The sequence below is a fragment of the Nyctereutes procyonoides genome, unplaced genomic scaffold, assembly GCF_905146905.1.
Source record: "Nyctereutes procyonoides isolate TBG_1078 unplaced genomic scaffold, NYPRO_anot_genome, whole genome shotgun sequence".
NCBI lineage: Eukaryota > Metazoa > Chordata > Mammalia > Carnivora > Canidae > Nyctereutes > Nyctereutes procyonoides.
The window spans coordinates 66,881,279-66,906,743 of record NW_026575140.1 but is presented as its reverse complement, the minus strand read 5'-3'; the positions used below and the strand labels follow the sequence as shown (position 1 = coordinate 66,906,743).

Here is a 25,465-nt window from a genome sequence, read left to right as displayed (position 1 = left end):
TGTACCAAGTCCTTCAAGTTTAGATTTAGCTCTGTGACATTACAGGAAGTCAGGGTGCACTGGATATCAATCACAGAGTAATTGTAACATAGTAAATTAATATACCCAGTTGCTCTTCAAAAATTTGATTACTTGATTTTTTCCCCTCAAGTTTTAATTTTAAAAAACTCTTTTTAAAAAACTCTTTAAAAAATGGCTTTAAGACCTTCTTCACTAATACATTTTTCAATGTTTTATGATTGTTTAAAAGAAATTCTCACATCTATCCTATGTTTCTTAAACAGGGAAAAAGGAGTGCAGCTGGATATAATCCTGAATACAGACATAAGAGAAAATTTTACTTTATCATTGTAGTCTAAATTTTATTATGTATGAGAGAATGTACAATTTTATGTGCTGCCTCATGGGAATTCAAAATTTTCTTTTGCACTGAAGGCTCGTACGATTGATTTCTATTCTGTCACTCTTACAGCTGCTCAGATTTATGATCTCTGCTCTTTTTTTCCAATATACCAAGATCACTTTGAAGCTAAACCTAGTTGTTAGGATGCTAAATACTGAATGTACCACCAGAAACTAAAACCATGCTCCCTTGTTGGTCATTATTTAATCAGTGTTCACCAAGTTGTGTTCAAAACTTCCACATGGTGGCTCAGAGACACTTTTAGGCACCAGGGAAGGGCATTTTTAAGTGTAACAGGAAGCACACCTAAGCTAATCTTGATCCAACTGGGTCATTAATCTAAAGATGTTGAAGAGAACATATCTGTTAAGTAGGTATAAAAATGTCTTCAATTTCATCAAAAGTAGAAAACATAGACCCTGCTCACTTTGTTCTATTTCTTATAAATAGGTAACATTTCCCATTTCTTATGATTGGTAACATTACTTAGGGGATCTGTAATTAACTTCATTCATATGTAACTGGATTACTAATGTTGCTGATTCCTAGGTTTCGGTATAAACATATTTGAGATAACAGCAAAGTTTACGGACCACTGGCCTATTAAAATTCATAATTGATAACCACCAGAATTGTGAATTTAGGATTATAAAGAGAAGCAATGGAATATTACTAATATTTGTCTTTGTCATACTCCATACTGATATAATTAAAAACAGAAAAAAAACTAGTCCTGATTCTTTTTGCAGTCTCTAAGGATTTTCTTTATAACAGTAGGAGAAATGGAACACCACCAAATAACATGTAAGTAATACCTAGGATACTCACCTAGGGGAAAATTAAGTTGTCCTTTAATTAATGGTAAGCCCCAATTAAGCTGGGGCATAACAAGCATTCAACTGAGAGGCTATCTAATATAATGTGAACCACATATATAATTTTAAGTGATCTAGTATAGTGCATTTTTAAGAGCAAAAAAAAAAAAAAAAGAAAAAGAAAAAGCAGTTGAAATTAAGTTAGTAATATTTCATTTAACTCATACTCATACTTTCTCAAAATGTGATATGTATTTTATATTTACAGGATATCTCAATTCAGACCAGATATATTACAAGAGCTCAAAGCCACTGGTGGCTAATAGTCACCACATTGGACCACACAGGTCCACTGCACAGAATTTTGATTACTTTTTGTTGAGAACCAAACCAAATTTGAATGAACTCTCTCTCACGGTGCAAAGCAAACGCTTGGACTAGGTGTCCAGGAGGGAGGATTTTATTGGGGCTGTACTTAAATAGTAAATAGGCAATAGGACAGCAAACCCAACAAATAACTGAAGACAAATTTTAAAGCCTGGGTAAGATGACCTTTAATATTCAAATTTACATTGAAATGAGTTCACAAAGCATCACAAACCAGATTAGATACATGAAAGCCTTTGAGCTTTTAGAAATCTGAAGCTAAGTCCCATTTATATAGATTACTAGACTCTGCTTGTATTTTATAAATATATGGGTTTACCCCACTAATACTGATATAAAGAAAGTTATCACAATTTACACATTTTCTCTGCTCATACTCTAATATCTATACCTGACTTCTGTTCAAACGTTCAGTGATTCACCTAGAGTGCTGTCTACATCCCTGTTAACACTGAGTTTTGTTCTAACACCAGCTGGTTTCTATCACAAGCCCTTTTGGGGGTGGAGGTAGAAATAGTTAAGTTCTTCATTCCCTGCTCTCTGATTGGTATACAAAAGCAATGGATATTCTTAGTTTATCTTTTTTTTTCAGTTGCCTGCAGTTTAACCTTTGCATATATTTTCTTTTCTTTTTTAAAGATTTTATTTATTCATGAGAGACACAGAGACAGAGAGAGGCAGAGACACAGGCAGAGGGAGAAGCAGGGAGCCTGATGTGGGACTTGATCCCGGGACCCCAGGATCACACCCTGGGCTGAAGGTGGCACACTAAACCGCTGAGCCACCCGGGCTGCCCAACCTTTGCATATATTTTCAAATATAAGTAGGTTTCCCTTGTCTACAATCTTAGTGCTAAAATCCATCTCTAAATTTCTCTACACAGTGAATTTTTAAAAAGATTTTATTTGACAGAAAGAGAGAGAGAGAGCACGAGGAGGGGAAGTAGAGGAAGGGGCAGAGGGAGAAGCAGACTCCCCACTGAGCAGGGTGCCTGAGGCTGGACCCCAGGGCCCCAAGGCCATGACCTGAGCCAAAGGCAGACACTTAACTGACTGAGCCATCCAGGTGCCCCACAGTGAAATTTTTTTAAAGGTCAATTTGATAAGCCACTCTTCCCTTGCTTAAATTCTTTTGGTGGCTTCTTATCATTATCAGAGAGGCAATACAAGCGTGGATCCTACTGGCCAAAAGTGGTCCACGTGAGATTATTAGCAAAGAAAATACTTATCCTAATACTCTGCACAAACGTGCATCAATAAAACCCACCTACTGGTCAGGAGCTTTGATCTAAATCCAGATACCTTGGTTCCCTGACCAAGACAGAGGACTTGCCATGATTGGGGGAAGGAGTGAGGAGGAGTTTCAAAGATTTGTTCATATCAGAAAGAGAAGAGTGGTGTGCCTAGTTTTCATTCTATTCCCTAGGAGAACCTATGGTACATTATCATGTAGGGGGAGTGATGAGGCTCCGGGTTTTTTCTTGTTTATTACTCATATAATGAGTAGAAGCTAAAGCAAAATACAGAGATAGTTAGTTTGAATAACCAGGTCATGGAAGCATACTGAAGAAGTCAAATACTAGCATCAGGAAGATGGCAGAAGAGGAGGATCCTGAGCTCAACTTGACCCACGGGCACAGTAACAGCCACATCCATATAACAAATTCTGAAAATGACCTGAAGACTAACAGAACAGACCTTTTGTAGTTCATCAGAGGAAGGGAGCTTTACTGCAGAGGAAAGAGGGGTGGAGCCCTGGTTGGGAACCAGATCTCTGGTGGGAATAATCATGAAGAGGAGGGAAATCACAAGCAGGGAGAAGCAAGAGGATCAGACCCCATGCCAGGTGCCCATGGCTCCAGGAACCAGCACTAGGAAGATGAGCCCACATAACATCTGGCTTTGGAAACCAGTGGGGCTTAACTTCAGAAGCTTGAAAAATCATCAGGACTGAGCCCAGGGAACCAAAAAAATCAGGAGAGTCAGAGGGCAATGGGAAACTGAATCCCTGCCCTTAAAGAGCCAGAGTAGTAAGTAACTCCACTGAGACACAGCCTAGTAACAGCAGTGTGGAAAGTGCCTGGGATACACATGTAAGAAGTTTATTGGCTGATCTTAGAATGTGTGATGGAAGGGCAGAGAATTGCAAGAGATTTCTCCAAGAACAAAAGTGCTGGTGGGTGCCATTTCTCATCCTGACCCTCCTCAGCCCAGATAGCCAGATGCCTGCAGTAGTCGGTGCTGTCAACTCTCCATCTGTCTTCCTGGTACCACAGTCGTGCCCCGGGCACTCCCCGGTGGGCCTGCCCCATCAAACCACCCACTTTGGTGGGCCTACCTCCAAAGCAGCTCTTGCCCCACCACATCCTGCAGGCAACCCCAGAAAGATCAGCACCAATGCAAAGTGACTCCTGCTTGGGGATGGAGAGACATCCCCACACACCTGCATGCCCACAGTTCCAGCAGCCCAACCACTTAGCCCTGCCCTTGGGTGCACCTACAGATGTGGCCGAGTGGCCAGTGGCATGCACATAGTCTGACTGCTGGCCCCATCTACTGACAAGAGCCTCTCTGTCACACAGGCAGCAAGGCCTGTAGTTTGGCCTGCAGTTGTGGCAGAAAAGCTAACTGCAGACACCTGGGCTGACTCCTGGCCTGCCCATAAACCAACCATGGCAGTGGCCTCTGGTCTCTCAACAGTATGGGGAACAAACCCTGCCCAGCATGCACATAGCAGGCAAAGTGGGTCACTGCAGCTTGCTGGGCTGAAAACAATCACAGATTAGCCACAACAGCAGGGAACATGCAGTCCATACAGGAACACAGGGCACTGTGCACAGGACCTCTTCTACACAAGACTGCTATAGGACCAGAAGACACAGCTTACCTACCTAACACACGAAAACAAATAGAGAGTTAGACAAAATGAGGAGACAGAGGAATATGTCCTAAATGAAAGAACAAGACAAAATCACAGTAAAAGAGCTAAGTGAAATGGAGATAAGCAATATGCCTAATACAGAATTCAAGGTAATGATTCTAACAGATACTAACTTGAGAAAAGAGTAGATGATCTCAGGATTTATAAAAATAGAGGTAGAAAATATAGAAAAGAGCTAGTGAGAGCTGAAAAAGTCAGTAATGGAAATAAAAAAATATACTAGAAGGAATAAATAGCAGAGTAGAGGACACTGAAGAACAGATCAGTGATCTGAAAGATCAGGTAATAGAAAGCAACCAAGCTGAAGAGAAAAAAGAAAAAAATAATAGAAAAATGAGAGTAGGTTAAAGGAATTCAGCAACATCACCAAGTGTAATAACATTTGCATTACAAGAGTCCGAGAAGAACAAAAGAGTGAGCAGGGGACAGAAAACTTATTAGAAGAAAATAGCTGAAAGCCTCCCTAATCTGAGGAAGAAAACAGACGCCCAGGTCCAGGAAGCACAGAGAGACCCCAACAAGATGAACCCACATTGGTCCACACAAAGACATGTAACAATTAAAATGGCAGGAAGTGGTGATAAAGAACAAATTTAAAAAGCAGCAAGTAAAAAGAGAACAGTTACATACAAGGGGCATCCCATAAGGCTATATCAGCTGATTTTTTTGCCAGAAATTCTGCAGGCAAGATAAAATTTTGGATTAAACTTTGCAGGAGTGGCAGGATATATCCAAAGTGCTGAGAGGAAGCAAAAACCTCTATAACCAAGAATACTCTACCCAGCAAGATTATCATTCAGGATAGAAGAAGAGTTTCCCAGATAAACAAAAATTAAAGTTCCTCACCACTAAACCAGCCTCACAAGAATCATTAGAGGGAGTCCTTCAGGTGCAAAGACCACAACTAGAAGAAAATTATGGAAGGCAACAACTTCACAGGTAAAAGCAAATATATAGTACAGGTAGTAGATTAATCACTTATGAAGCCAGTATGGAAGTCTGAACAAAAAAGTAGTAAAATCAATTATATCTACAAAAATTAATGAAGGCATACAAAAAAAAGATGTAAAATATGACATCTATAAATAAAACATGGTGGGGAGGATAAACATTTAGTGCTTTTAGAATATGTTCAAACTTAAGCAACCATCAACCTAATACAGTTAATACACATAAGATGTTACAGATCAACCCAATGATAACCACAAATCAAAAACCTTTAACAGATAACACAAAAAATAGAGAAAGAAATCCAAGCATAGCACTAAAGAAAGTTACCAAACCACAACAAAAGAGGTCAAAAGAAGAAAAGAACAGAGAACTAAAAAAACAACCAGAAAACAATGAGGAAAATGGCAATAAGTACACACCTGTCAATAATTTAAATACAGACTAAATGTTCCAATTAAAAGACATAAGGTGAGTGAATGATAAAAAAAAAAAGACCAATCTGTACACTGTCTGTAAGAGACTCACCTAAAGATACACATATACTGAAAGGGAAGAGTTAAAAAACATACACTGGGATGCCTGGGTGGCTCAGTGGTTGAACATCTGCTTTGGCTCAGGGTGTGGTCCCCGGGTCCCGGGATCAAGTTCCACATCGGGCTTCCTGCATGGAGTCTGCTTCTCCCTCTGCCTATGTCTCTGCCTCTCTCTCTGTGTCTCTCATGAATAAATAAATAAAAATTTTAAACAAAAAAAAAAAAGAAAGAAAAACATATACCATGCAAATGGAAATGAAAACAAAGTAGGGGTAGCAATACTTGTATCACACAAAATAAGACTTTAAAACAAAGACTGTAGCAAGAGACAAAGGGCACTACAAAATGATAATGAGATCATCCATAAGAGGACATAACAGTTGTAAATATCTGTTTTTAACATGGGAGGACCTAAATACATAAAGCAAATTTTAAGAGAGGACATGAAGGGAGAAAATGACAGTAATACAGTAAGAGGAGACTGTACCAGTCCACTTTCATCAGTAGATAGATCGCCTAGGCAGAAAATCAACAAGGAAAGAATGGCTTTGAATGACACATTAGACCAGATAGACCTAAAAGATACCTAAAAGATACAGATTTCCTCCAAAAAGAACAAAATACACGATTTTTAAAGTGCATGGAACACTCTCCAGAAGACATTGCATGATAGGCCACAAGACAAGTCTCAATAAATTTAAGAAGACTGAAATCATATCAAGTATCTTTTTCTGACTGCAACTATATAAAACTAGAAATCAGTTACAAGAAAAGAATCTGGGAAGAACATGAATGCACAGAGACTAAAAAAAAACAGGCTACTTAACAATGAATGGGGCCAACTGAAATACCAAAGAGGAAATAAAAAAAATACATGGAGACAAGTGAAAATGAAAACAAATGGCCCAAAATCCTTGGGACACAGAAAAAGCCATTGTAAGAAGCAAGTTTATAGTGACCCAGGCCTATCTCATGAAAAAGAAAAATCTCAAATGAACAACCTAATTTTACACCTAAAGGAGCTAGAAAAACAACAAAGAAAACCCAAAGCTAGAAGGAAAGAAAGAATAAAGATTATAGCAGATATAAATGAAATAGAGATGAAAAAACAATAGGAAAAAAAATCAGTGAAAAGAAGAGACAGTCCTGTGAAAAGACAAACATAACTGATAAACCTTTAGGTACACTGATCAAGAAAAAAAGAGGACACAAATAAATAAAATCAGAAATGAAGAGAAGTAACAATGAACATCACAGAAATAGTAAGGATTATAGAAGAATATCATGAAAAACTATATGCCAACATACTGGACAACCTAGAAGAAATGTACAAATTCCTAGAAACATACAATCTTCCAAGACTGAATCAGGAAGAAATAGAAAACTGAACAGACTGATTATTATTAATGAAATTGAATCAGTAATCAAAACCTTGCCAACAAAGAAAAGTCCAGGACCAGATAGTTTCACAGGTGAATTTTACTGAACATTAAAAAAGAGTCAATATTTATTCTTCTCAACTATTCAAAAAAATAAAAGAGGAAGGTAAACATCCAAATTTGTTCTATGAGGTCAGCATTACCGTGATACCAAAGGCAAAGATGCTACAAAATAAGAAAACTATAGGCCTGAGGTCCCTGGGTGGCTAAAGCTGGTTAAGCAGCTGATTCTTAGTATTGGCTCAGGTCATGATCTCAGGGTCCTGGGATCGAGCCCCACATTGGGATCCATGCTTACCAGGGAGTCTGCTTGAGGATCTTCTCTCTCTCCCTTCCCCGCTCATGCTTGCTCTCTCTCTCAAATAAATCTTAAAAAAGAAAAACTATAGGCAACATCTTTGGTGAAATAGATGCACAAATTCTAAACAAAACATAAGCAAACTGAATTAACAAAAAACAAATTAACAAAAACTTGATCATTCATCATGATGAAGTGGGATTTATTTCATGGATGTAAATATGGCTCAATATTTGCAATTAATCAGTGTGAGATATCATATTAACAAGAGGAAGAAAAAACTCACATGATAGTCTCAATAAATGCTGAAACAGCATTTGACAAAATACAATACCATTCATGTTAAAAATTCTCAACAAAGTTGGTATAGAGGAAACATACCTCAACATAATTAAGGCTACATATGACAAACCCACAGGTAACATCATATTCAATGGTGAAAACCTGAAAGCTTTTCCTTCAAAATCAGGAAGAAAATACAGATATCAAAAAAAAAAAAATACAGATATTTACTCTCACCACTTTTATTTAACATAGTACTAGAAGTCCTAGGGACAGCAATCAGACAAGCAAAAGAAATAGAAGGCATTCAAACCTGTAAGGAAGAAGTAACAGTATCACTTTTTGCAGATGACTTGATACTGTACAGAGAAAATCTTAAAGACTGTACCAAAAACTAGTAGAACTGATAAATTTCAGTAAAGTTGCAGGATAAAAAATTAAACATGGAAATAGGTTACATTTCTATATACTAATAATGAAGTGGCAGAAAGAGAATTTAAGAAAACAATACCATGTACAATTGCACCAAAAAGAATAAAATACCTAGGAAAAATTTAACCAAGGAGGCGAAAGATGTATCCCTCATAAAACTAGATGACCCTCATAAAAAAAAATTAAGGATGACACAAATGGAAAGACATGCCATGTTCACAGACTAGAATAATATTGCTAAAATGTCTATACTATCCAAATCAATCTACATATTCAAAGCAAGCCCTATAAAAAACCAAGAGCATTTTTCTCAGAACCAGAACAAAATAATACTAAAATTTGTACAGAACTACAAAAGAATTTGAGGAAGCCAAAGCAATCTTGAGAAAGAAGAACACAGCTGGAGGTATCACAATACCAGATTTCATGATATACTGCAAAGCTCTCTGAGTCAAAACAGTGTGGCACTGATACATAAACAGACACATTGATCCATGGAATAGGACAGAGACCCCAGAAATAAACCCACACCTATATGGTCAGGTAATCTATGACAAAGGAGAGAATAACATACAGTGGGGAGAAGACAGTCTCTTTAATAAATGGTGCTGAGAAAACTGGACAGCAACATGCCAAAGAAGGAAACTGGACCATTTTCTTACACCAAAATAAGTATTTCTAAATAAGTATTTCCAAAGTAAATGTTTCTTTACACAAAAATAAACTCAAAATGGATTAAAGACCTAAAGTGAGACCTCAAACCATACAACTAGAAGAAAACAAAGGCAATAACAGTAATTTTGTTGACATTAGCTGTAGAAACATTTTTCTAGATGTGTCTTGGCCGGCAAGGGAAACAAAAGCAAAAATAAGCCATTGTGAGTATGCCAAAATAAGTTTTTGCATAAAGGAAACCAACGAAACGAAAAGGCAATCTACTGAATGGGAGAAGATATTTACAAATCATATATCTGAGTGGTTAGTACTCAAAGAAACATAAAGAATTCATACAACTCAATACCAAAAACCAAACTGGCAAGGATACTGGGAAAAGGGAACCCTTCCTGGTGTACTGTTGGTGGGGATGCAAACTGGTGCAGCCACAATGGAAAAGTGTAGAGGTTCCTCAGAAAGTTAAAAATAGAAATACTACAAGATGAAGCAATTACACTCTTGGGTATTTACTCAAAGAAAAGGAAAACACTAGTTCAAAAAGACATTTGCACTCCTATGTTTATTGCAGCATTACTTACAATAGCCAAGATATGGAAGCAGCCTCAGTATTCATTTATAGTCATATGGATAAAGAAGATACAGTATACACACACACACACACACACACACACACAAAGGATATTACTCAGTTATAGAAAAGAATGAGATCTCATTCTTTGGATGGACCTAGAGAATATTAGGCTAAATGAAATAAGTTAGGCAGAGAAAGACAAATACCCTATAGAGCTTCCCTTATATGTGGGATCTAAGAAAAAAAAATGAACAAAGAACAAAAGGATAACTACACTTAATACAGCGAGCAAACTGGTGGTTGCCACTGGGGTAGCTGGTTGGAAGTGTGTGTGTGAAATAGGTAAGGGGGCTTCAGAAGTACAAACTTCCAGACAAAAAAATCAGTAAGTCATGGAGATGAAAAATAACATTAGGGAATACAGTCAATATTACTGTAGTAACATATGGTAATTACGTTTATCATGGTGAACAATAAATAACGTGTAGAACTGTCAAATCAATATGTTATAAACATAAAACTCGTATAACATTGTCTGTGAATAATACTTCAATTAAAAAAAGTCATCGAGGACTCAGTAATCAAAGCACACAGACACGTAAGTCATCTTATCATACACCCACTCCAGTGACTCTCAGGACTGTACTTTGTTAAAGACATGACGAGTCATCTGAAACTTTACATGCAAATTAGAAGAGCACTGGATTTAAGGGAAAGTTTGAATTTTAACTACTGGATAGCTCTGGACAGAGATGAACCATACTACTGAACTACTTTAAGTGTAATGGTATTACAGAGTTTGAAGCATTATAAAGCTACTTGGAGGAAATTTTTTTAAAAATCACAATAGCCTAAGAATTTCATTTCAGAAATATGATAAATATTACTCATGCTTTATTTCTGTGTCTCTATCGGGGGCACACACCTCATTGTGTATCTACATTATCAAGCATCTGTCCCTTTAAAGAAAGAGACTTATTTGCCCAATGACCAGTTTGCAGGTTTTTCTTTTAAAGGAATTAAAATCAACTGCACCTTTTATCAGGATTTGTTATCAAGCTCCACTAAATATAAATTTCATTCTGTTTCATATTCATATTTCCAAAACCAAGCACATTTTGAATACTTACTATTTTATATGCAAAAGTTTAGGGTTTTCCCTACACTTCACCTTTCTGTTTTAATATGCTTATGCCCTCCATACTTAGCAGTGAAACAGGTATCACAATTTACGTTAAACTAAGTTCTGGGTAATTGTCAATTATTGATGACTTGCTTATTCAACAAACTTACCCAGAACTTCTATCAATGCAGCATTTTTTTTAATGTGGCACATTTTAAAAACCATATGAATCCATGGGAAGCAGTAGCATGCTCCCTCCAAGCCACCACTGGAAGGTCCCTGCAGTCCTGGGACCTTAGGTGCCATCTCACTTATGTGGCTTGTCCTTGTAAGACTTTGAAGGCACCAGGATCTAAGAGCCCAAGTCTCCTTTAAGAAACTGTAGAAACCATCATTGAAAACCACAGATGATATAAACTTGAGGCAAGAATTGAAATATTCCTATAAATCATATAAGTAAAATGGGCTGCTAAATTGCTATGCTTATTAAATACTGGAAGAAAAAAACCCTAGGGTAACAAAGTATTCAAAGTATTCATTAGTTACTATTTTCTGGATTGAAATATAAAATCTAGTTCTAATGCAATCGCTGTAATTTCCTGAGACCTTATGACATGCCAGGCACTTGCTATTAATTACCTTTAATTCTAATAGTAATCCTGTAAGATAGGAATTCTCCTTTTTATAATTCTGAAAAGTACAGCTGCAAAGTTTTAACAACTTATTTAGAATCGCAAGGTGGTACACAGAGAACTAATTTTTTTAAGTATAATTTGGTAATTTTAATAAAAATACCCTTGCCTTCCTACTTTTAAGTTCTATCTAAATCATCTTCTATCAGTTCTATGGCTGGCATTTTAAATGAAACTGAAATATATTCATCTTATATATGGACTGCTTCGGCCTGAGAGAAAGAAAACAAAATAGTACTCTATTTTTAACTGGCCCCCATATTTACTTACTATTTTAATATTATGCGTACAAATTTATTATACAACAGGTTTGCCTACCTTAGCACGAGTGGGAAATTAATTTTAAGAGTAAAAGCATGTTTTATGAAACATGAAATGGGTGAAATCTGTCTGCATTTTTTGTTAAATTAAGATTTAGAATCTGCAGTAGATATGTATTTTTAAATGACTTTTTTTTTTTACTTTATGTAGATCTTATAAATGGCAGCATATAAAAGTTTACTATGAATTTTCATGAGTTCTGGCACTTTCAAAGTTATGGACGTGATACAACATTTTATTGTGACTGATAGTATAATGCTGCTATAATAAAAATTTCCTGTCAATTTGTTCTGTCCTGAAATGCCTGGAGCACTTCAGTTTAAGTGTCAGATTAAAATATATGATGGAGAGAAGAACGGGCGTCAAGCTGTCCCAACTTCGCAGCAAGGGAAGTGGGGCGGCGCCAAGAGAGTGTGGGGGTAGAAGTTTGTTTTCATAATTACATAAGAATAGACTGTTCAAATGCCTTAATTATGCCATCTATTTTAGTATCACGGTTCTCCTGTGGATGATTTTCACCATGTGCCATAAGGAAAGTTTAGAGTCTGACGTCAAGTTTCAATTATCCAAGGACCTTTCATTTCCACTGGGAACTAGGTGTTAGCCGTAGGCGTTGATGTGAGGCTGATCCTACTGTGACATCATTTAGCTCGATGACATCCATCTCAGCAACTCATTTCTGTGGGCTCCGAGTTTTAGAAGTCTCCTGCCCTTTCCCATCTGAGGTCTGTTCGTTCCTGTCTGAAAGTGTGTTTACCTCCAACGCCAAATATTCTACCTGTGACTTTCTTGCTCCCCCCTCAAGAACTCTGCTGCAAAGGTTAAACTGTCCTGTCGTTCCTGTCTTCCTCTTCTGAGGAGACTCCTCTCCTGTACCCTCTGCTTAGACAGCCTCATTCTTAAACCCAGAACTAAACAAAATTCTCCCCCAACACTTCTTCCTCCTTCTTCCCTTCCTCCATCAACTTTTTGAATACCGGTCTGGCTCTATTTCTTTCTTTCTTTTTTAAAAGATTTTTCAGTAGTCTCTATGTCCAGTGTGGGGCTTGAACACACAAGCCTGAGATCAAGAGTCACACACTCCTCCAACTGAGCCAGCCAGGCTCCCCTATTCCTTCACTTCCTGACATCTCTGTAATTGGGTTTCTATCTTTAACGCCACGTGGCATTCCTGAAGACAGTGACTTCCCAGCTGTCACGTCCTCTGATCTTTTTTCAGTACTACCCACAAGGTATTGTCTCCTTAAAGCCGCATTTCTTCCAGTTTGATGGCATTTGTAGGTCCTTAGTTTTCCTAGCACCTCTTCTTACACTCATGTTTTTCACACCGCTATTTCCCTGAACCATCACTCTCTTTTATCTCCTGACCTGTAAATATCCACATTTCAGGCTGAATGATTTCTGACACTGACTATGCATCAGAAGTACCTTGGCACTTAAGAAATATATTATTATTTGGGCTCTATCATAGTCCCATTGGTTCACATTATCCAAGAGTAGAGATCTGGAAGGTATATGTTTTAAGACTCCCCCTGGTGATTCTGATCATTGGCTACAGTCACAGGTGTTTCTCCAGCTCCTACTACTTCCCCTTATTACTCTCTCTCCTGGAGGTTTCATGATGTTTTGGCCTTTCAAGTTATCACTCTGCTGAGGTCATTATTCACTAGTTCTGGATTACAAGGAAAAAAGAAATCATTCCATGGTGAAGCTCAGGAAAGATTAAATAACAGGTTATTTTACTGAAAGACTTCTCAAGGCCATACATACACTTCATACCTCTGTGACACTCAAGGCCCTCTTTACTCCATCAGAAAGGGTTGTGTGCAACCAAATTGATCTCTGGCCTCCTATGATCCACTCTAAGCATCACTGCCAGATTATCAGTAGATGGCACAACTCTACTCTTACATTCCTCTCCACAAAAACCTTCCATTACCTTCAGATTAGGGCAAGTTTAAACTCTCTAGCTTGTCACTCAAGACCTTTTAAGGTCTGGCTTGAATGTTTTCAACTTGTTCTTATCTCTCATTATCCGATAAAAAGTGTACAGACTCTGAAGTCAAACATATTTTTTTTTCATATTTGGGTTTGAATTATACTTTACTTTGGGTAAGCAATTACTACCCTGTAAGTCTCATTTGCTTCTAAATGAAAGAAAGATAATACAGCTTCCACCTGAAAAGGTTATTTTGAGGATCAGAAGTTGGTCCTTCTCATAACCGGTGTACAAGTCCTTACTCTCACCTACTAAAACCCAATGGTTCTCAAATTTCAATACACATTCTTACTAGCTGGGGTACTTGTTACAAAAGGAGATGCATGAGCTACCCCTTGACCTGGACTTGGTAAGTCTGTGTGTGGAGTCAGCGGGTCTCTAGAACTACATTGTCTAGTATGGTGGCCCCTTCCTACAGGTGGCTATTGAGCACTGGAAGTATGGTTCGTCTGAATTGAGATGTGCTGTAAGTGTAAGATATCCAATATTAAGGCTCAATATCAAAACAATAGTGCAAAATATCTTGTTATCGATTATATGTTGAAATTACATTTTGGCTATGTAATAGCCTAAATAAAATATGTCATCCATATTATTTTACCTCTTTAACTTTCTAATGTAGGTACCAGAAAATTTAAAATGATACCTGTGCCTACATTATATTTCTATTGAACAGCATTGCTCTAGATGTTTTCCTAGATGACACCTGTGGTAGGTATCCTCGGATCACTTTTTAAGAAACAATATATGAAATTCTAAGTTCTCCAAAAGAATTGATGACTTTGCATATTTTTATACCCCCACCAGTGTTCTGAACACTGAGGATAATTAACTTTATACTAACTGAATTTAGATGCACTTAAAATTTCAAGTTATCAAAATTCGTAAAAGAATTTCATTAGAAGTTTTGCTCTTGTTTTTTTAATCCCCAGTTCCTAAGGAATTATTTTTGAATTTACATTTCTTAAGTGAAACAAAAGAAATTTGAAACTGTAACTCTGATTTGTTTCCAAATCAATAAAAATAATTTTCTGAAAGAACTGGCATTTTTTTCCCTATGGTTATTTGACTTCACACAGAAATGGACTATTTATCTGACTAGATTCCAAAATTGGTGAATATCATCATACTCAAGTTCTTCATTTAAAACCAGTGGCTAACACTCAACTAGGAATATGTGCTAATTTTTATGCCACAATAATTTAGCCAGATGAGGAAAAAAAGAGACTGATCTGGGGAAAGAGGGTCTCTATTTAAAGACAAATGGGGGGAGGATGGCTGGCCACCCCCTTCTCCCCAGAAGGAGACTGATAGAAAACTAAAAGAGACCTAATTAGAAATACATAAGCCAAGGTTGGGATGCAGAATAATCTCGACCTTATCGACTTGTAGAAGAGCAATGATCACGAAATTAGAAATACCCTCCCCAAGATGGCTGGTAAGAATGAGTGAAGATCTCCCCACTCACCTCATTGCCACGTTGCTGCCATCAATAACTACTGGTCTGAGATTCTCCCCATCATCCGCTACAATCTCTTGCATTGGAGAGTCGGAGCGCTGAGACTCCAGGGAGGATGTGTCCCGCGTCACGCTGGTAATCGTACTCACTGTTTGTTCAGTCTCACTTTTATTTCCAAGCTTGACGAGTTCTCCCAGAATGTCGTTGATTAAAGCATCGGTACCGAGTTTATTTAGCACAAGCTGAACCTGTTCCTCAGAATAGCCTAGCTTCAGTGCAAACTCCAGTTTTGTTTGGTATTCTCGCACCACATCAGGGGGTTTCTTCACTTCCTTGGATGTAGTCTGGGACTCCTCAGGTTTAAAGTCTTGCAAAATGTCACCGCGTTTGAGTATGTGAGGCTCTAAGCAGGGAGACCTACACAGTTGTCTGTGAGTCTTGGTTAATAAGCATGGCTCTACTGAAACGCTTCTCAATTGTTCGGACTCATTGTCAGAATGTGTGCTTTCTTCAGAGTCGCCAGAGCTCGTATTCTCTTCAGACACCTCTTTTTCTTCCTTCCCGGAATTGACTTTATCCATTGTTGGCTTCTCTACCATTGACCAAGGTACAGATGTACTTAAATGTGGGTCAGTGCTCTCCACATAAAGGTGGCCTAGGTCATGCCCCAGAGGATCCTTCAAGCCCATGAAGCTGTTATGTGTACTTGACTCCACTTTGCTATTTTTTCTATATTCCTGAATGCAAAGCACCCCGTATTCCTAGAGAAAAAAATGTAAAATATTTAGAATTTTGTCTCTTTACTGTTTCATTCCTATTCCAATACAGAAGTTGACAAGAGCATCGTCAAACTACTGAATACCCACTTTGCGGTTTCTCTACATCTTTTCATCCCTCATAACACTTTTGCCCCAGATAATATCTGGCCCTATTTCTCAGATGAAGGAGTTAGGAAGCAGAATGCCAAGCAATCCCGCTAAGGCAACAAAGAAAATAACTAGTGGAACTGGATTTTTTTTTTTTAACTCAGTTTTACGTGACTCCCAAATCCATGCTTTTCCCACTCTAACATGCTGCTTCTTAGCCTTTCATGGAAGAGATCTTTTCACTGTCAGAAAGGCCAATGTTTCCAGAGTGACACCTAGAATATTACCAAAAAGTATGTTCTAGGTATACCGTGATAGGTTACATATATTTGCTCTAAAAGAATTCAGAAACATTTGTAAAGATTATTTTGAAGGGGAAGCCATATGGAAAGAAAGGAAAACATTAACTTACTATAATTGAAAAATTGACATTAATTTGGATCAAGCTTAACAACAACCTAAAGACATTCCAAATATAATTTAGGTGGAGTTGCTAAAAGAGCACAATTCTACAACAGCCAGCAAAGAACTAAATACTCACAAAGTGAATTACACTCCATTTAGAAGATGAACAGTTTTGCTCTAACAACCTTTATTTTGTGGATACAGAGCATAGTAACAGAATACAAATTTTAATGCTATGCTACCCTTCCTTACTAAGTGTCAGGGACACTACCATCTATTTCATTCTGGGGGGGGAAGCTCTTCTATGCACATTTACAGAAAGCAGAGAAATGAAAACTTCACACAAAATTAGCAGCAAATAAAGTACACTGAATAAGTGTCATCTTAATTTACTGCATTTAACATAAGAAAATATTTCTGTATTATATCAGATAATTAGTTATCCATTATCTGCATTTGGTTAAAAAGTCATCTTTTCTCCTACTCCACCCTCGTCCCCTCAGGAATGCTTTTACTGTTTAAAACACTTGCTGGTTTGCTAATTTTCCTTAATGTCTTCTGGGAATCATTGTTATTTCTCTACCAGGAACAGGTTAGCAAAAGAAAATTATCTGCTCTTGTGCATCAGTATAAGGACTATATTGATATCAGTAGTTTACTTATGAAGGCAACTCCAGTGTTCTATCCAGGGATAACGTTAACCAGGCAGTGGTAGCTGAATTTGAGACTGTCATAAAACACCTATTTAAATAATCTAAAAAAGAAAATTGTAAAAACATTTTATTCTAAAGCTCTTCAACATCTTATTTACACTAGAAAGGAGCTATTATATAAATGTTAAGAAAACGCTAAGTGTTTTTCTAAGAAGACACACATTTGAATGCATACTTGGTGAACTTATTAGAGAGTGAAGTATTTCTACATAATGAAACAAATTATATTACATATGGTAAATCCTAGAGACTAGAACATGGAATCTTTAGCTTGATAACAATACACTTAAAATTTCTTCAGTGTAGAACTCCCATACACTTGTACAAGAGTTTCTTCAGGTTTTATTCCTTGAGAAGACAGATAACATTGTTCTAATTAATATAGCATTTATTAGTTTTATAGAAACTTCAGGCTCTCCTGGCTCCGGCCTGCACAACTGATAAAAAGAAATACTCCTTAGGAGAGCTCTATATACATCTGCTCCGTTATAGAGCTGTATCCGTTTCAATTTTTTCTATTAATATGGATATGCTTGAGCCCAATTATTTAGAATTAAAGGAAGGGATTTTGAAAGCAAATCTTTACACTCAGTGATTTATTAACTACTGTAATATACTGACACCATAATGTAAGTAACAAATCACAACAGAATCCTAATGAAGGGATACAGTTAAAAGAAAAATCTGCACTGTGGCCTTCACAGAGCTCCCAGCAAAAGTATCCCGAACAAGGAAAACCTATTGGAAGCTGGGCTGCCTGGCAACCAGAAGCTGGTTGCTAAGCTGCACTCTTTTAACATGCCATCATGAATGCTAGCACAGTGAAAGAATAATTTGGTATGAACAAAAGCCTATAAAAGAGACTGGGACTTAAGTGCGTCTGGTTTACCCTCTGAGAACAATGCAGCTGCCAAACCGATCTGGAAGCTCCGACATCATTGTTCGGGAAAGCCCACAATCTGCTCTGACTGCAGGAAGTGTATTTAATGGGCAACCGTTCTGATCTCCCCTGAAAAGTTTGGGTTTTGCATAAGTGCTGTTGTGAGATAATTCTTCAAGATAATGACTCACTGACCAAATCCCTGACTTGAACTAGGAAATATTATTTTAATATTGAGCTGAAGTGTCTTCCTTTTGGACTGGTTCAAACAAGATGAATACTTTATGAAAAACATGGAACTGGGGAACATGGAAGTGAAATGTTATGTTTAGAGAATAAGTGAAAATATTCTTAATTTTCACATTTTTCAAAGCAACAAAACCAAATACTACAAGTTTTTAAACTAAAAATTATCCACCCTACACAAGTATCTAAGTCTTTCTGTATCACTTCAGTCTAATATTTACAAAAAGTATTCATGATCCTATGTAAACTCACTCTACTATATAATTTTATTATATGGCTATAATGATAAAATAGGGGGAAAATGAGGTTATTAACAATTTGCTTTTTATAATATTAAACAAGAGAAAACTCATTTGTATATACAAATGTATGTGGTGAGTTCCACACACCTTTAACTTGTAATAATTTCTGAAATTTATAGATACTATGAAAGTAAAAAGTTTACAATAATTGGGCTAACATGATTTTTAACACTGATCTACCCTACTTTTAAAACAAATTAACATCTAATTTTGTTAGTCAAAATATTTTTTCTTTTAAAATATTCTGGTTGAACTTTCCCCCTATACTGACAGGCTTCTCTTCTTTTTTCATACTTCACTGGCTAGTTCAGAGAAAGTTACCCAATGTTATTCTGTCCTAAACAAACAATTAAATAATTATTTTTAGTTCCTGTCAATCAGTAGACGAAATATGAAATAGTACAAATATGGGCAAAGGAGTTCAGTTGCCGGGCCTAGATCTTCTCTGTTACATAATTTAAATCTGAAATAACTTTACTTGTAGTGACCAAATTGGAAACACTTGGTTTTTAAAACTGTAATCTGAAATGCTTCCTTGCCCACTTGAAATGAGTAAAAGATGCCATGACTTAATATGACATTTAAATTTCTTTTCACAATATCTAGAAATCATTAATAAAAAATTAAATGCCAGTCTTAAGATCTAAAAGCTGAAAAAAATATTTTCATAGGCTATAGTACTTGTTCAAGTAATGTCACATGTAAAACTTACAAGGAATTATTATAAGAAAGCTTAGGACAAAGAACAGTAGAGGATCTTCACTCTTGTTCAATGACATAAAAATGATCAATATAATGTTGAAAAAGACAGCAAAGACTCCAATAACTTCACAAAATTTATTATTACAAAGGTAGAAAATATTTTTCTACTTAATTACTAAATCATTTGTTAGACTTTTAAATTTTGTATTTACTTAGATGTACTCATTTTTAAATTAATCGACTCTTAACTAATAAGGATAAGTTTCCTCATTTCATGAAGCAGCAGCATAGAGAAAATTTCACACACAAAACAGGTCAGTGTTTGTACTCCCATAGTCATAAAAAAACTACAAAACTACAAAAAATATGGCTTAACCTTTAAGCTTTATATGAGGAAGACACTGTAATTGGCCCTTATACACTGTATTCATTAGCACAAAAGCACTCGGCAAAAATATAATGGTCTGAACACAGATTTCTACACTTATAAAGACAACGACTCCCTCCAGATACTCTACTAGAAACTAAAATAATTTTTCTTGTTAAAGGCCTACTAAGTTAAAAAATCACATATTAGTTGTTGAAAAAGCTCCAAATTTTCATGCTACTTTCGTAGATGATGAAGTTGAACTAATTATTTTAATTGTCAAAAAAAAAAACTTTGTACTAACTGAAAACAGCTTTATGATATGGTTATTTACTAGAAATTTGTTGTATACACACCAATTCCCCCATTTGGTGAGATCTTTGAAAGTTCTCATTAGATGACTTGGATAATCCTTCACCTCAAATCCAGTGGCAAAAAAAAAAATAATTATGAAAAGCCTCACATTAATTAGGAATATTAGACCACAAAGTTGTTAAATCAATTTGCTTGTTTGTAACATAAAAGTTACAATGCCACGAAGTGGGTTCTGGTTGTTATCCAAATGGTAATACTATGAGAACAATGAAAATAAAATAATGAATATGTAATAAATACCTACTGCTGTAGTCTCTGTGTATTTAATTACCATTGTATTTCAGTGAGTGCTGTTGTCTGCATCCCTCTGGCTAACAAAGGAAGGATGTCCCTTTGAACAGATTGGTTAATGCTCTGGGGCAACAGATGTCTACTGGAACTGCAGGAGACCAGCAACTGGTGGCCTGCCCATCTTCTGAAAACTTTCAATAGACTCATGCATATGTTCACACAATAGGGCATGTGGTAGAAATGAAAACCTCTTTTTAACCCTTTATGCTCACTCTTTCCCTCCCAACTGATAGATGAATGTCTTTGTCTCCTCCTCCTTTCCCCATTACAGAACTCCTGCAAGCAGTCGTCCCTTCAATGACACCTTCAATTTAATATTTCAAACTAATGCAGGGCCGGGCGGGGGGGACAGGGAAAGGTGGGAGAAATTAGAAACTACAGGTGACTACTGAAACTGCTGACAAAGCAGGTGGCTGCTTCGTCATCATATTTACAACAAGCTGTCTGAAACATCTACCTGTATGTCAACCGATCTCTCCCAGCTAGATTTTTAAGACAATGGAAAAAAAAATTATCAAATCTTACTACCAGCTTACATCGCTTAAGTCCGATTGTGACACTTGAAGAAACATTAAGAATGTGACAATATAAAACCCAAATTCATTGTTTATCAAAACATCAGAACCTATTATAACTTATCTTTAAGCACCAAATGATCACATGCCATGCCTAATGCCTTGCAAACATTTGTGAAGCTGTCATTATTTATGTGACTCTAGACATAATCTACATAAGATAATTTTGTTGTATTTTGGCACTATGGAAAAATTTGTAGCTTTTCATTTGAGGGGTTTTCTGGCCTTTACAGAGTTCAAATTAATACTCTCAATATTTAGCAAAGTTTACCTGGTGAGGCATTAAGCAGCCCAGATACTCACGTTAGCAGGAAAATACAAAGACATTGGTTTCTGCAGCAGCTTCAGCAGTAGCTCCTTAACACAGTTTTAGCTGCAGACTTGCAGGCAGGCAAGAAGAACAATGAATGGTTGAACAGATGGAATGGCAATGTCTTTGCTTAACCTATTACCGAGTAGAGTAACAGCCAATCACAGGCCAGAGAGCTCACAATTAGTTGGCCGGGCAGATGCAAGCCAACCTCAGCACCCGGGGTCAGGTTCGCAGGTCTCTAAGATAAGCAAGTTGATGTCATTCTCGGGGTCTGCCCGGGGCAGCATGTGTATTAACGAGGGGTGTGCTCCAACAATAGGCCAGACAAAGCCGACTCATAGGCAGCTGCTCTTTAGGAGCCCAGTCATTAGGCAGCAGGCTGCCAACAAGAAACACCTGGCTTGGGCAGCCTTCAGCTTTTCCTCCTTGTTTTTCATGCACGAAACAAAGAAACCAATTATATTTTCAAGTAGTAAAAGTTGCAGGTTTCCAAAAAGTTGAGGCTTACTCCAGTCTATTAGCTTTTGGGTTCTGAGAAATAAGGAACAGGAGGTGTGTCAAAGTAGCAATTCCTACTGCATTAATCCCTTCTCTTTAATGAGTTGGTAGTGAAGTGGGACAGAAGGCTCTAGTAAAACTATTTCCCTGCAAACACTAGGATATCTGAAACATTTTTAGATATTAATTTGCTGCAAAGCAATAAAATGAAAAAAAAGGAGAGAGATAATGAAAGTAAGATTGCAAAAGACGAAGGCTTAAGGGCTTACAAACAGAATTTTAGAAAGTTCACTAAAAGCACAGTGTAGGAAGATAAAACAAGTGTGATTCAACTTGTGCCAAATGTGTCATCCAAACTGTACTTTTAGACAAAACTATTTAACTTCAACCTAAATCACCAGCATAGCCCACCATATATGCATGTCCAACTGCAATGTAAGATTCTTTTATTATGGGTTCTAGTTACTCAGGTCCTTAAAATCTTTCTTTATGTTAATACACAACATATTATACCTGTTAAAAGCATTTGATTTTTCATAAAATTTCTTCAGATGTAATACTCAAATGTCAGCTCAGGAGCTAGTTAACTTTATGAAGAAGAAATAATGTAGTATTTTTGAAGAATATACAAGTCAGCCCCTCCGGGAGGAAGCTTATTACCCCAGATTTATTTCCACAGTTCCAGACTGCAGTATTTATAATGCCAGGGCTACTTGCTTTTGAGAGCTGCATAATGTACATTTTGAGTGGTCTCTGGTTATTACAAAAGTTCAATCAAAATGTAAACACCATTAGGTGTTGTGAAACTAGCTCTCCGCTAAAGGAAAAGGAAAAAGACACGTACAGCTGTCCTACTACCTACTTCTGTGAATAGCGCCCCCCCATCCGCCCACACATGCACACATCCACTTTTCATTCCAGCACAGATGACAAGAGCGAAGGCAAGAGCTGCTTCCACAACTTTCTGATATAGGCTGAATTACACAGAGCCTAGACTTTTCCAAGATATAAGATTTGGGTAAAGCACCCCAAACCACCTAAATCAGTCTCTCTTTACACATATACAAATACCAAGGATGCTCACAATTAGGGTCACTTGGGAATATTTGGGGGAAAAGTAGTATCTGTTGGGACTTACCATGCCCACTCAAGTGTAAAGAAGATTTTCTCTGTTTACAACCATAAGAGAGAGGTCTACTCTACATAGTTAAAAATTTTCAGTTATCTCACTGAAGAAAACATTGAACATTATGCATACTAAAAGCCTAAAGAAATTACTGTTACCAGAAATAAAAAATACAAAGTATGCTTTACATCACCACTTGCAGTTTTCCTCAAAAGAGCTTAATATTTTATGAAAGTATATCATTCCCAAAATGTTAGAAATTTCAAAATCTGTAAAGATATTTTAACCTAAATGCCGTTATTATTAATATTATTATTATTATTATGTCTGCATGCCAAACTAATTTCTAAAGGAAAACTATTCTTTTGCCAAGGGTTGAAGAAATGTTTCTGCATTGGTTAAGCCTATGGTCTCATAGAAGCCTGTTAAAGATAATATTAATGCTTTAATATTACAGTTTATTGCAAATTATAAGGTGAATTACCCAGAATTCAAATTTTACGTCTTGGGTAAACATATGAACACAGAAATGAAGAGAGTTAAAATGTATCTTTTTAAATTTTTTTGTAAGTGGTGTAGTGGTATTTCTTTTTTGAAATTTCATGAGTAAAAGGAGAAATATAAATCAAGGTCAGTCGGACGGTTGGTAAATGTACTTCCTTTGGTAAAACCGAGTTTGATTTAGTAAGATAAAAACTAAAACTAGACATTAATGCAAAGTGATTACAACTAAAACCTAATGAAACTTAAGCTATGCACTGACGAGTCAGTGAGGTCAGTGTTTATGAATTCATATTAAAGCTTTTTTTGTGTATAAAAAGTAAACTATTTAGTATGAATACAAAGTCTTCTCTTTTGCCCTGGGCTTGCTTTCTTCTCTTTATCCCTTGCTACTATAGTTACTACTTTCTAGCTTTAATTCAGGGGTGGGGGGTGGGGGGGTGAGGAGAAGAGGAGGAGGAGGAAGAGGAATCTTCTCACTAATTCCTGCCACCGTGAACACAAAGGAAAGAAAACTACCCAAGGGCTCAACGGGGAGCCTGATCTCTAGCACTGGATTAAGCTTTTTTGCAAACAGCAAATAAAGGCAGTGATCTGAAAAAGCTAATCAGATCCTGCTGTGGTATTTAGACTATCTTGGTTGCTAGTATTGGATAACGTTAAGCACATTAAAACATCTGTAGGTGAAAAGCCCAGTCTGGCTTTCTCAGTCACAGGCCCTGGTCCACTTGCCACTGCAAAGCAAATACAAACAACTACCCTGGGCTCTGCGTGGGGCACCCCAGTACCTGGGGTGTACAGCCAGAACGGGAGGCAGCACGTGGTTCTGGGAGCACATGAGCATCTGTCAGGGCCAGTGGTGTGTCCAACGTTAGGAGCTTCAACTATGTGGAGAGGACCTTGGCCCACTGGTTGAAGTTTGAAGGTGACACGTGGGCCTTGCTGCTCATCTTTGGAATCAATCATCTTGATCACTGGTGTAGCGAACCCACTTCCTGGTACCTTTCTCTTAATATGGATTTGTTCCCCAATGAATATACAATCTCTCTTGATCCTCACAATAACCCCATGGAAACAAAGCTGTCCTATAAGATTTTCCCAATTGTCCTCTAAAGGTGGAAATGTTAAAATTTCAGCAAAAACTTGTATTATTTTTGAGAATTAAAAAAATAAAAAGAGCCAACAAAAAACCTAACTTACACACACAGTGTAAGAGAATGGAGCAAAACCAATCAGGTACTAACATATGAACAGAAGTGCTCCGGGCAGGTTTTCTCTTTAATGTCAGGATGACCTTCCCAAGAGCCCTCAGCTCTCTGCAATGTCCCTGTAGCCCTGGTTCTCCCACTGAGGCTACTGTCAATGCTCAGGGCAGCTGCAGACTGAGAGAGCAGGCCTCTTACTGTGGTCTCCTGCTCTGGCTTCAGCCTCCTCACTGGAGGATGACTCATCTGGTGGGTGAGTCTGGGAAGAGGAATTCTGTGAGAAAAGCCTGGTCCCTTCCTCTGAACTTGTCTCTTCGGGATCTGCCCTGGGGCAGAGAGTCCATGGCTGCCTTGCTCCCCAGCACTGCCTGAGACTAGGTGGTTAAAGCTTTCTAATTTGGAGGGTTCAATGTCCTTAAGCCCTTCAAGCTGAGCTCTTAAGTCATGTCCTGCAATCATTCTATTAAAAAAAGCGGGGGTGGGGAGGCTATTTTGATGTCCATCTGCCTGGCCTCTTTGTCTATTTCTCAATTGGTTCAGGACTAAGGCAGGAAAAACATCCCCTTCAAACAACAGTCAACAAAAGCTTTGCTATAAAGAACTATTACAGAAAAAAAAATGATAAAAAGACTGATATAAATTAACTGATCAGACTACTTCAAAACACACACGAAGGGAAAGGTTTTAAAAAACAAAGAAAAAATTCTGTAACAAAGAGGGAAGATAATGTTTCTCAAAATAAAAATTCTACAGGTCTGACAATCTTTCAGTGCCATATCA

General features: G+C 37.2%; 1 protein-coding gene across 4 annotated transcripts in view; it reads right to left on the bottom strand.

Moving 5' to 3' along the window:
• Positions 1–25,465, bottom strand: part of ZC3H12C (zinc finger CCCH-type containing 12C) — a 76,197-nt gene that overhangs the window by 26,241 nt on the left and 24,491 nt on the right. For 3 of the 4 annotated variants that reach the window (XM_055306397.1, XM_055306398.1, XM_055306399.1), the window contains one exon: positions 15,330–16,081. In XM_055306397.1, the coding sequence (XP_055162372.1) occupies positions 15,330–16,081 (752 nt within the window). Of the gene's footprint in view, positions 1–15,329; positions 16,082–21,345; positions 21,941–25,465 lie in introns of those variants that run through there. The other variant, XM_055306396.1, reaches the window with a different exon arrangement.